The 14,297-nt window shown below is 37.2% G+C and overlaps 1 protein-coding gene across 1 annotated transcript in view; it reads right to left on the reverse strand.

Moving 5' to 3' along the window:
- The window catches only part of LOC306861254 (neuron navigator 3-like), a 155,303-nt gene that overhangs the window by 79,361 nt on the left and 61,645 nt on the right, over positions 1–14,297 (reverse strand). The window contains exons 5-6 of the mRNA XM_079403433.1: positions 11,025–11,208; positions 2,272–2,340 (exon numbers count right to left, since the gene is read on the reverse strand). Coding sequence (XP_079259559.1) covers positions 2,272–2,340; positions 11,025–11,208 — 253 coding nt within the window. The remainder of the gene's footprint in view (positions 1–2,271; positions 2,341–11,024; positions 11,209–14,297) is intronic.

The raw sequence follows: 14,297 nt of genomic DNA on the forward strand, positions 1-14,297 counted from the left end.
TTTGCATAAATATGTATCATGTTTACATTCACAAACACAAATATGCCTGTAGAGGATACATTTAGTGCTTACCAGGCATCCGAAGACAGAGAATGTTGCTAAAATAGACCTGAATTAAAGCTGCGGTGTGTAATTTTTCTGAGCTAAAAGACTTTATTCTATCCATACTTATATTCAGAGACAAGTATGATATTTATAGGTTGATTTGCCTTAAAAATACATAACACTTTCAAAGCATTGCTCTTTTTGAACATCCCGACCAAGCCAATTGATCAATTCAGCACAATAGCACAACTCAGACAGAGTTTCATATGCATCTCTCTGAAGAAACAAACAGGAGTGTGTATTTTCGTTTGTGTAAATGTATGTGTGTATTAGTCACCTCTGAAGCCTCATATCAAATGTCAATTCAATTTAATGACAAATAAATACATAATTATGCTGAAATAAAATGAATACTAATTTTAATATGTACTCAAAAAAACTGATTTATTCATGAACAATAAAATTGAATAGAACCCGCCAGCCTATCACTAGAACATATCAAATATTAATTAACTATAATTAAAATGTGTCTGAAATTCATTAATTGGCAATCTTTCATTTGTGAACCCACAGCAGATGAGATTTGGGGATATTTTTGGACAACTGGGCGGTGAGATGTATTAATGTTTTTGAAAGAACTCTCTAAAGACCTGTTCACACCAAGGACTATTAAGATAATGATAAAGATACAGTTCTAAAAATCATTCTCAATATTAAAGAATAGCAAAGTCCACACCACAGCTATAACGATAAAGGCACAGAGAAACGATATTGTTGGAATCACTTCACTTCAGGAATCAATCCTGCTATAACAAGCTTGAGAATTTAAAGCGGCAGATGAGCGTGCGCTTAGAATAAACAGACGATATTGTTCGCTGGTGTGGATGCTAATAACCGTTATCTTTAAAATTATCATTATTTGTGTGAACAGGGCACACACACACAAACAGCCATTACTCCAGTCCTCATGTCACATGATACTTCAGATATCATTCTAATATGCTGATTTGGTGCACAAGAAACATTCCTTATTATCAATGTTGAAAACAGTTTTGTTGCATCTTTTTTTGTGGAAACTGTTTTAAGATTCGTTGATAAATAAAAAGATCAGCATTTATTTGAAATAGAAAACTTTTGTAACATTACAAATGTCTTCACTCTCCGTTTCAATCAGTTTAATGCCTCCTAGCTGATGAAAAGTATTAATTTCTTAATTGATCCCAACTTTTGAATGGTAGTGTATAGTGATATCATCAGGTAGAAAAAATCCTAAAAATGCCTTGAATGATTCATCAGTTTGTAAAGTTTTCTCTTTAGAGATATTTGATAAGATTGATCTATTTTCTAGTGCTTCTAACCAGGCGCTCACTTGCAACCACCAATAAATCTGATTTCTGATCTGATTTAAAAAAAAAAAAAAAAGCTATGCCCATTTGTGCAGCCCACTGATAACATTAGGTGTGAACGGCTCTTTGCATCCTCATGCTGCATCTAAACTTCTGCAATAAAGTATAAAGCACATCTGAACTTAAGATGAGACCAAAGTCTATCATGAAAAAGCTGATTCAGGACCGAATGAGTGTCTAACATTTGTATAACAGTGCTTTGAGAGAAGATCCCAGATACTTCAATTAAAACTGCAACGTCTTCATACCTGTTCCTCTCCCTGCAGACACATGCTGTCTTTGAGCAAATAATGCCGACAGTCGAACCCTACCCATCAGGCTGTCAGTGGAGTAAGCACTATATCACACATAGTGCCCATCACATATCTCACATAGTTTGGCCAGGGGCTGCTCAAAATGCTTCGCCAGCACAAAGCTTCCCACCAGCTCTGAGATGAAGTAAATGCTTTCAAGGCCAAACAACTGCTGCTGGACCTTCAAAATGGCAAAAAAACTTCAGTTAGAAATAAACTGCATTCAAGATCTAGGGTTTATCCGGCACTTTCTATATCCGTTCATCTTGAATCAACCACGTTATTCAGCTCAAAACCTTCAGAAAAGCTCCAGAAAGGTTTCTGAAATGTGAAAAAGCCAGACTACAGTTGAAGAACGGACACCATCAGCAAGCATTTCTCTCATACACCATTTCCATCACCCAGATCTGTTGCTACAGCTTTGAACATCAGTAGATCGGCTTTCCCGGTCTCTAGCCTGAAAGTCTGCGAAGAGTTTCAGGTGTCAGAACAGAGTGAGAGCAGGCAGATACAGTTGAAGACTCTACCTTGTGTTTTTCTTCTGAGGGGCTGCTATTCCACTGTGACCTGGTGGACTTGTATATCGTGCGGTGAGACTGTAAAGAGGTAGTGGGAGAGAATGAGAGAGAAATGGGAGAGAAAAATAGGGAGGGAGAGAGAGGAATGAGGTTAATGATTGGATTGAATTTTTTTCAAACTGTGGCATCTTTCTCTCTAATGCAATAAGGGCGGCACTTAGCGAGGGCTGGGCGCACACGTGCAAACACAAACAGCATGGCCTCTGTATGCGCCTACTCAGATTCACATGACATGTCACTCGTCTCAAACCACAAGTATGTGCATTTCCTCCAACCGCCCTGTTCTAGTGGATGTTGTACGTTGTAAATCTGAACAAGATCAAAGCCAAATCCCAATCTCCATATACCTGTACCTTCGAGTATGTGTGTGTGAATGCAGTGAGGGCTTTATTCAATAGTGGTGAATCACTGATCGGTTTAGATTGACCTCCACAACAACATATCACTCAAAGAAAGAAATCCCACACGGCAGAGATGATATTCCTGTAGTTCCAGTCACAAAATAAAAAAAACCACATTCACACACACACTCTCTCTCACAGATACGCACACACACACACACACACACACACACACACACACACACACACACACACACCTCTTCCAGAAATATTTAACTTGAAACTTGTATATACTGTGGCCACTGTTTATACTCTTTCTTGTTTGTGTAAAAAAATACATAATTATACACTGTTCAAAACCTTCTATTCATCAAAGAATCCTGTTTTAAAATATAAAACAGTTATTTTAACTTGTAACATTCCTGCTTTTACTGTATTTTGTCAAATAATTGCATCCTCGGTGAGCATAAGAGACTTTTCAATCAATCAATCAATCAATCAATCAATCAATCAATCAATCAATCAATCAATCAATCAATCAATCAATCAATCGATCAATCAATCAATCTATGATATGGTTGTGTAAACAAAATCCTGAATGGTAGTGTATACATAATGAAAATTGCTAGTGCATTAATATAGAATTCAATATAAAATTAAGTTTGGTTATAGGACAGAGTACAGTATATCAGCTTTAATGGCTTCAAAAGTGGTTCATCCAATGAAATACTAGAACCAAAAAAACCCACTTTATTTTACAGTCCAGTTCCTCATGTAATTACCATAGTTATTACAATTACTAGGTAATAACTAGGTACTAACCCTGAACCTACCTCTAAACCTAACCCTACCCCATATAGTTACCTTATATTACCAGAAGGTAGGTACACTGTAAGTACATGTACTGTAAAATAAAGTGCAACCCGAAAAATATATTATAACTTACATAGTTTATATCATGAAATACATGCACTGTGTTTTAAAGGTGTAACCATGAATATATAAGTAGCACATGTAGTATGCCTACAATTACGGTGAAAATACATACTTTAATGTATAAGGCATTAGATTTGCTGACATCAAAATAAGTCTTATCCATGTTCCTTAAATTCAGAGTGAGTGAAAAGTAAATACAGTATATTGTATGTGTTTTGGTTAAGATATTTGGTCATTAGTACCATAGATGTAACTGAGTTCATGTAAAGCCAGATGCTGGATTCGTTTTCCTGTAAGACTTGATGCATTACTGTAATAAACTTAATGCAAATGTGTTTTATGGCTGTTTAGGTGAAAGTACTAGACATTTCTGAGTTGATCTCTGTAAGGGCAGAGACGACACTCTGCCTGAGGCTGGAATGAATGAGTGCATTTTGTCAGATCGAATATATGATGGATGGAGGCCCTGCCAGTAGGACTTGTACTTCCAACACACACACACATTAAACAAAGCACAAACACCCTAGGCTCAGAACAAAAAAGAACAAAACTCAGAACAGTTGGCTATACAGGTCTCAAATCTCTTTCTCTCCAGCCACTGACAGCTGATTGACACTGGCTTTGTTCGTTCTGGGTGTGCGCTTGTGTTTGTCTATGTTTGGATATGCTGTGTCTAAGATGTAAATGTGCCTTGACAAGCTTTGGCATATAGTAGGTTTGTGAGTGCTGCGTGAAGTAATGAATGTGTCTGTGAAAGGATGGAAGTTGATTACAGTCAAAGGATGAGAGAGAATAAAAAAGAGGGGATGTCCAGTTCGTAATGAATCAAGTTACAGTGAAAAAACCTCCATCTAAACAACATCTAGGTGGTATTCCCATCTGCCATGTTGGAAAACAACAGCTCATTTTAGCTGAAGGTCAGCAGTATGATTTGTTGCTACTGTAGTCCAAAGTGATCACCTCTAATCAGCCTGACTAAGATGGTTTACAAGGTCTAAACCAGGTCTAACAAGTGGCAATCAAGCTGATCAACCATCTACACCACCTTGAAATAGCTAAAGATCATGAAACAACTGGAAACCATGATGCAACAAGTGTTCAGTCATTTGATTTAAGTTTCTTTGGTGTTCCATGCTAGACAACCCCAACCACAGTGATCTCTTTGATCCAAAAACCTGTTCCACACTATTAAATACAAAACATTTTCTGATTGGTTGTGATTGTGTAATGTCACATCTAGTTAGGCATCCTTCTGAATTCCAAAAGTCGGTTATACAGAGTGACAAATTTGATTTATTTTTCAAATTTTAATAAGATTCTTCCAAAAGTTGCCCAAAGTGAGTGAGAAGGTTGGTGTGTATCCTCAGAAGGAGATCATTAAGACCACCATGAACGCTTCACTTTAACAAGTTTCTACGGCGAGTGCGTGACAAGGAGCTGCCTTAAAATTACAGACTCCCTCAAGCGAAACCCTGCGGAGCAACAAAGACTTCACCAGACTGAGAGAACGAGAGGAAGACAGTGAAACAGGGAGGCAAGACAGCAGGTTAACAAGCATTGTAACCAAAGACAGCGCCAGTGAGACACTAACACTGTCTTTCACTCTCTCTCCTGAGAATGTGATCATGTCCACATGATTAATGAGGCCCATCGTTTCTCCTCCAGCTCAAAGAGGAACTCAGCTGGGACAGAATGGATGGATAAAAAAAAAAAAAAACTTTACTCTACAACTTACTTTCTTTTCCCCTCACTCCTAAAAGCGTTCAGCCTAGCAGCATGACAGTGGTGAGTCTAACAATCTCAAGAAAAAATTTGTTGCCATGGGATATCTAGACACCCTTTACAGTGAGAAATCACACACAGAACAACTCACTATTCTGAAAATGTTTAAATGAATCTAAACAATAAGGTTTAGTGAGTATTGCAAACCCACTCACTACAGTTTCTAACAATAAAAAGAAAACAATAAATCTCAAGATTATATATATATTAGGGCTGTCAATCGATTACAATATTTAATTGCAATTAATTGCATGATTGTCATGAGTTAGCATGTGATTAATCGCACATTTTTATTTGTTCTAAATGTACCTTAAATTAATACTTTTCAAGTATTTTAATACTCTAATCAACATGGGCATGGACAAATATGGATGCTTTATGCAAATATGTTTATTATTATTGAAACCAGTCAACATAGAGCATTGTAACACCAAACCAGAAGAGGGAGCTCTCACCAGAGTACTGACTGCTTGCCACTCCCTCTGCTTCCTCTACTGCCACTTCCTGTTTGTTACTTTATAAGCCAGAGACTGAGCACATGTCAAACTGCGAAGTATTGCCAGTTTACCTGCCTTACCAAGCGTTTACCATTGTCTTTCTCATTGCCTTGCTGTGTATAACTCTGCCTGTTGACCTTGACTCTGATTTCCTGGATTTGCCCCTCTGCCTTGTTTGCTCGTTTGGACTGATGTTTGTGTACGAACTCTTTGTCTGCCTACTGATTTCCGCCTTCTGGATTGCCCCTGTGTGTATCAACGGACTCAACTGTGATACTGGTATAGACCTCTTACCTGACTTCACGTTTCTGTTTGTTGAAACCCCTTTTAATAAACTTCTGCGAATGGATTCTAACTCTGCCTCAGCGCCATCATTACAAGCATGAAGACATGTTTCAAAGGTCATAGATGTTTTTCAAAGAACTTGTTCATGTATATTATAAACCCTAAATATTTGTCCCTAGGCGCTTTTTTGAAGAGGGAGGAAAAAAGTTGCTAAGCTGGCAACAGTGTGCATCTCCATTTTTCTAACTATGGGCTTAGCCACGGGTCAAACACAAAATGTGCGCTGCGTCAATCGCGTGTTAATAAAATTAGTGCTGTTAAATTGAATTTGCATTAACGCGTTAACTTTGACAGCACTAATATATATATATATATATATATATATATATATATATATATATATATATATATATTAGGCGTGGCACGGTACATGTATTCGTACCGAACCGTCACGGTACGGGCATCTCGGTTCGGTGCATGAGGCCTTACAACGAATAAAGGAAATTCACCCCCAATCCAGAAGGGGGCGCCCGCAGCAATGCAACACTGTTTGCTGTGAGTTGCGCGCTTGAAAACAAAGCCCCACTATACAGTGACCGTGTGCTCATTCTGAACACGTCTCTCACATAGACTGACAAAGGAGTGTACTTTAAAGGCTTGTGCACTCAACTGTTTGCGAAATGGAGCTTTGTGCTCGTGTATCCTTCCTCTCTCATTCGGCACAAATCCAAGTATTACATAATATTTGCGATGTAACGTATCTGAATGCTAAAATATTATTTATGTAAATTATAGGCTTTGTATTTCAGTCGCATTTCAGCGGTGACACAGAGGTGGGCGTGCTGATGTTTGTATTTTATTTTGATAAAGTACCAACTTTAGCAATGCTGGAACTGATGTGTGTGTGTGTGTGTGACGCGATCACTTCAACTGTTTCCGTATAACGTTACCAGCAGAATCAACTTTAAACAGTTATCGTCTTAATAATGCATCACTGTTTAAGGTCTGCTTTTATTTGAGTACACTCACAATGAAAACAAAACCATTTGAGTTCCTGTGAATAAATTAAGCCCGTCACAAAAATGAACTGAAACTCAGCATATATAGGCTATGTTACGTGTCGCATTGTTTTTCCCCCTTGTTTATCTGTTAACTAAATCAAATATATTTCAAGAATTTATTCCTTGTATGTATATATGTACTGCATATTATATATAATGTAATATAATATTTAGTATTACTACTGTACTACTCTCTCTCTCTCTATGTATATATATATATATATATATATACACACATGTTTGACAATCTTACCTTTAAAGTAAAAATCTCTTCTTTAGCAGTACTTCAGAAGTTATAATGTAATAATACTATATGATTTCCAACAGTAAAAGACAGGAAGCAAAGAATGACCACACTCCAGAAAAGTTTTAAAACTGAGAGAAGCTCAAAAACCCATAAAATGAGTTTAAACTTACCTCCCGAGAGAGAAACATCTCATTTTCAAAGCAGAACTGACAACTTCCAAAAAAGGAACTAAACACCTAAATATAAACTGTCACACTGTGGACCCAGAATAATGATCAAATCTGGAGGGACACAATAGCCTCAATACACCACAGAGCACAGACAAAAAACTTGTGCCATAAATGATTAAAACCTACTAAAAAACGAGCAACAACCATATAGCTTCCCATCAAAGTTCCTTATATGTAACATGGTCAGTACTACTGTACCTATTGTCGCCAGACTTTTTCCCATAGGACAGTCGGCTCTTCCTGTCCCGTGAGCTGGGGGCAGGCAATCGTGAGCATGAGACCACCGAGTCGAGCTGTTCACCTCGGGACATGGTGCGCTGAGAGGGAGGGATGACACTTCACCCCCCATATCTTCCCCAGACCTAAAGGCACCGCAGTGTCCAGCTATCCCTCTCTCTCTTTCTCTCTCTCTGACTGTCACTCCAGCAGGTGTTGGCTATAGAAAGCCTGGATCTCTAAACCTGTCAATGGGAACAGTGCCTATGGGTAAAACCAGCCAGTGTGTGTTATAAAAAGCTCATTCCCAGGGATCTCAGACAGTGCTGTATTATGGTATTTAGATCTAAAAAAAAAAAGCAACAGCTTCTTTTACCTTGTTCTAACTAGCAACAAGTGCTAAAAGTTATTTAATCTTTTTTTTTTTCACTAATCGCAGCAGTCTGGGTGCATTTTTTCTACCTGTGCCAATGCATTTCTTATAAAAATTGGGGTGGGGCATATTATAGGGCTTGTCTTTTTTGGTAGGTAGCCAATAGCCTTTCTTTTATGTCACAGCTAGGAGCTATGATTTGCTCTTTGCTCTTGCTACAACGCTAGATACATCAAATTGATCAAAATTGATAGCAAAGACATCCACATTGTTGCAAAAGATTTCACCATCAGCATATTAGAATGATTTCTGAAGGATCATGTGACTGGAAGAATGGAAAAATAATATTCCACAATATTGCTGTTTTTACTGTATTTTTCATCAAATAAATGCCTTGTAAGAATGAAAATTTATTCAAAAACATTAAAAACTCTTACCGGCCCCAAAACTTTGAACAATGCAGTACATTAGATTAAATTAAATTAAAAAGCTTCCCTCAAATGAGAAGAAATGGGAACAAAGACAGTCCTGAATAGCTCTGTCCACAGTGAAATTTACTTGGTCCAAAATCCTTATGTACTGTATTTAAACATGAAATATATACACTCACTGGCTTTTGAATTAAATTTCAGTACAGTAAAATTATTTAGCACCAGCAATATGAAGTATGATGCTTACTCAGGACAGCGTAAGGAAGACCATTTTAACTATTAATTCTTTTTTGGTGAAAACAAAAGCATCACAAGGGCATTAAACATAATGAGTTTATTCACTGAGTATGCAGTACACTTTTGCCAGTAGGCTAAAATGCTTTAAGAAATCCCAAGAGTCTGTTTAAGTGTTTCTGTACTGTTGGCCAAAGACCAGAGTTGATGAATCTCCCAGACCTCTGTAACGGTACAACACACACACTCACACAAAGATAATCAGACAGCCACCCATTTTAACACCTGTAACCCCTAGCCAGTAAACGTTTGAAGAAACACTTCCTAAATGCTACACAATAGCTTCCTTTTTACCCGACTGTCTGGAGCTGGACAGAGAACTGATATAGTTATCTGAGGAGACTGAGTTTACAACATCCTCCAGGAGTGCGGCCAATCTACAGCCCTCCTGGCCCAGTTCTGCTCGCTGATGTCATTTGGTGTGTGTGGAATGCTTAAGTTGTGTGTGTGTGTGTGTGTTAGGCCGGTAGTCCAAGGCCCTCTGAACACCTGTCACTGCTGGATGTGAGTTGAGAGAGCTCCCATGGGCCCTGGACAAGAATGAGGGGCAGCTGTTGTCTTTCTCTCACTCTCTTCCTCTCTCTCTTCTCTTTGCACTTGTGAATGCTGACAGGATAGAGAACTCAGCACTACAAAATGCACACTCGTGTTTTTCTGCCTGTCCCACACACACACACACACACACAAATGCATTCTGGGTCAGGTAACGTGAGCCAGGCTGTGTAATGCCACTCATGTGTGGCATCTCCTCTTCATAGTTGGTGCTAAGATTACTCATCTATTTACATCACAGTCATGGCCTTCCTTTTTTACCAACACACGCACGCACACACACACGCACACACGCACACACACAAACTGTATAGAATATATATTGTTTTTATATACAAACATTTATAAAGACTGTAAACTAACCCTAACCCACATTCTAACAGAAAACGATCTGTATTATTTTCACAATTTAAAAAATACGAAAATAAGTACTTTAATTTGATACCGTTATTACATTCAGACATCCCCAAAAGGAAGTTTGTCCCAAATTCATAAACACACATACATATTTTATTCTGTCTTACTTTCGATATTTACTAACAATACAGTTCAAATATATGTGTATATATGCTGAACAATGTATATATTCATATGTTAATGATAGATATGTTGTGTACTTGTCAATATGCACGTGTTTTTGGGCTTTTGTCAGGTTTATATGCAGGTGTGTATATTTATACAAACATATAAATATGCAAACAAACTTTTATTTTGAATGTGAATAATCGTGATTAATCAATTTGACAGCCCTAATATGTATATGTATATGTATATGACATGTAAAGACAAATATGTTGTTCATGTCAATAAACACTTGGAATATACAATAGCAAAAGTAAAATGGTAACACTTTATTTTAGGGTCTCTAAACTAGTTGCATATTAGCATGCATATTACTAGAATATTAGCCATTTATTAGTTGTAATTAAGCACATATTAATGCCTTATTCTACATGACCTAATCCTATCCAACACTTAAACTTAACAACTACCTTACTAACTATTAATAAACTGCAAATTAGGAGTTTATTCCTATTCCAAATTAGGAATAAGTGTTCCCTATTCTAAAGTGTTATCAGTAAAATATATAAATCCACCATAAATATACTTAACCTATTTATGTTTACTAAAAAGATTTAGACCAGCTGCCTATAGTTTATTTTATATTATATTATATTATTAATTTACTATTACATCAATAATAATAATGTGAACAAAAAAGTCTATCTATCTATCTATCTATCTATCTATCTATCTATCTATCTATCTATCTATCTATCTATCTATCTATCTATCTATCTATCTATCTGTCTATCTGTCTGTCTGTCTGTCTGTCTGTCTGTCTGTCTGTCTGTCTGTCTGTCTGTCTGTCTGTCTGTAGCCATTTATTTCATGATTAAAGATGCATAAGTCAAATGGAGGAGCAACAGCAATAAATATCATAAGACGTGTCCTACCTGGACTGCATGTCTTGTGTTTTGTGTTGGCTCGCTGGCACCGCCTCTGTGGTCTGATGTGTAACGTGCTGCTGAAGCTCCACTAACGACTGCAGGTACTGCTGCTGGTGCTGCTGTTGCTGCTTGTAGCGGGATAGGATGAAAAACAGACCCAGGATGCTCTTCAGATTCCCATTACACACCTCTGAAGATCAAACACACCAGATTTAGAAAGTACCACAGGAAGAGCTTAAATCCTGCATTACACTGATGCGCTAAACCTTAAATACAGCATGTTCTTAGAACAAAATCAAGTCAGAAGAAACCGCCGTTGTGTCACATGGTAGTTAACCTCATCATAGGGAAGTTGAAGTTTTGTTTACAATAAGCTGAAAATATGGAGCAAAAGAGTTCTGCTCTGAATGAGGAAGTGATATACAGTATGACAATATGCAACTGTCTGGAGAATCCAAGTTTAGCACGGTCATTTGACTGTCTGGAATCTTTTGCGTCATAAATTAGATGTTAATATTTAAAAACATTCACTGAAATTATTGACTTTTAATTGAGACCTTTTACAAGGAGATGCTGATTCAATAAGCAAAGCTTTGAAGTGGCGGATGGAGTTTAGAAGCCCAAATGCTATTATCCTGATTCAGAGCCGATGCAAATGAGCGCTGTGAGGTGTCTTATAAGGAATGCTTTTCAAACTTCCTTCCGAAATTGAAGTTGTGAGTTTGAATAAGTGCCAGCACGGCGTTGCCCTGATCACAGAGATAAAGGATTGAAGATGAAGGCAAAGTGCTCCGCCTGCCAGGAACGCTTTACACTCTTGTGCCCGTTTATGAAATGGCCTTCATTCATACTCACACACTGCTAATGGCTAGCGCTGAAAGCGACTGAAGGATGGTGGTGCTGAGGCAGCGCTAAACAGAAGAATCCGGCTTCGTTCTGACAGCTCGCCTGTTTGTTCTGCCTGTCAGCAATGTTTGGGGTTATTAATTTCCCCCCTGGTTCAATTTGGGATCGTTTAGAGCTGTAATTTGTGTTCTACATAATAAAGCATTCAGATGGCATGTTCCAGCTGAACATATTTTATGGGTCAGGCAACAGAAATTTGGCACTATTTGGTGTCGTTACACTACAGATCAATATGGAAAATGCAAGGCTCAATAATGTGTTAAACTGTTTATTCTGGCAGGCTAATTTGTAAATATATTTTGTATTTTTGCATTAATGGAGGGAATAAGTCTTTTTCTTCACAATTGCTCTGTTCAACAGCATATGGAGTGCATTTGGATTTGGGCAAAGGCTATGTTGAAGCTATTACAACTCTGTATGATTTCCACAAACACCACTGTATGCCATTATAGAAAATAATAGTTACTAGTAGTAGTACTACCGTAAAATCATAATAAATGATTATGGAATCTACATCAATGAAGGAATCTTTCAGAATCTTTGTATTTTTTCATGAAAGTGCACTTACAGTTTTGTTTAGTTACAGTTTTGTTACAGTTTAGTTACAATTTTATTCATAAAATAATCTTGAAAAAAAGTGTCATGGTTTCCCCCAAAATATTAAGTAGAACAACGGTTTTCAACATTGAACTTAATAATAATAAAAAAATGGAAATAATGATAAAGAATGATGAATTTTTGCCGTTCTATCGATAGATAGATCACCAGTCACAACCAGAAACAGTAATGAATATTTTCCTACGAAATCCTCTTCTAGTAAGTAAAATTCTTGCACTTGCATAAACCTGTAAATACTCTAGCTAATAGATCATCCCACACGTTTTGCAAACTAACACCGGTGAGCTAGGACTTAAATTGGAAACTTGAAGTAAAAGCTGTCAGCAAATGAACACACTTTTAACAGAAGTTTAAATGTAGAGTCATTAGGTCTTGCTGTCACTAGCTGCACAAGGTCAAAGGTGTATCTGTTTAGACAGGCTCATTAAGAGAAGTGAGGACAGAGAAGTGTGAATACATTGTCTATTTACGGTGATGAGCCCTTGACCACTTCCTCCATATACAGTTGCGTTCAAGCATTCCCTGGCCAAAATATTCAGTAAACACTTAAGACTTTGTTTAGATTTACAGAAATGGATTGGATGTGTATACAACATCATTCAAAAGTTTGGGGTCACTAAGACTTTTTTTGTTATGGTTTTGAAAGTCACTTATGCTCACCAAGGGTTTATTTGATCAAAAGTAAAATCAATAATATTGTGAAATATAACTACAACTTAAAATAACTGTTTAATATATTTTAAATTGTAATTTATTCCCGTGATAGAAAAACTGAATTTTTAGCGAGTCACACAGATTTGCAATGAGTAGAATTTCCTTTTTTGAGTGAACTATCCCTTTAACACAGCAAAGATTAGGAAAAGTGATTTCTATGAAAACAGGCTTCCTGTATTTTACATATTAATGAATGTCTTTCAATTTGAATACCTCAGAAGGACATCCTTGATCTCCTTTGACTTGTGAGGATTCTTTTTTTTTTTTTTTTGAGCGAAAGGATTAAACAGCTCAGCGGAAGTGCCTCTTCAGTTAGCACGGCGTGTCTTCATACCCGTGTGAGTTTCTTGTCAAGGTGGGTTTCATGGTCAGGTCACCAGTGAAGGTGTCCCCTCTGACCCTGGGAGAAGTCTTTAAGACTGACCTGCTCTATAACAAATGGCACCTTTTCCCCGGATCCTCACAGCCAATGAGATCAAAGCTCACTCTGTGCAGAGGTCACGGTGTGCCCTGCACTTAAAACCGGAGTCCTGCTGTGCGTTCTGATACCCTACACACTGTGAACAGGGAGTCATGGCCACTGCAGCAGGAAAAGGGATATTGAGAGTTTGCACCTATCATTATTGGGGAAAGAAGGCTAGGATAACACTCAGCAGGGGTCAAGAGCAAACTTTCCCAGAGGAAAATTGCACAGATGATATGCTTTCATAGCGCACGAGGTTAGGTTTCATTTAAGTATCAACTTTGTCTCAGGTGTTTCTTAAAAATTCCTTGGTAGAAATAGAAACAGAAAAACTGTAAATATACAATGACATTCTATGAAACCAATGCAATTTGGAAATGTGATTTGTTTTGAAATGCATTAAACATTCTATCAGACAAAGAATGGCATAGTGCTAATAAAAGTACTAATAAAATATCTGAAAGTGACTGAATTCAGATTACAGTAACAAAAATATTCTTTAATAATAATAATAATAATAAACTTATAATTATCTGACTTTTTATTTGTAATTTATATATTTAAGCTTGCAAAACAAA

This window comes from Barbus barbus (genome assembly GCF_936440315.1).
Source record: "Barbus barbus genome assembly, chromosome: 42".
Taxonomy (NCBI): Eukaryota; Metazoa; Chordata; class Actinopteri; order Cypriniformes; family Cyprinidae; genus Barbus; species Barbus barbus.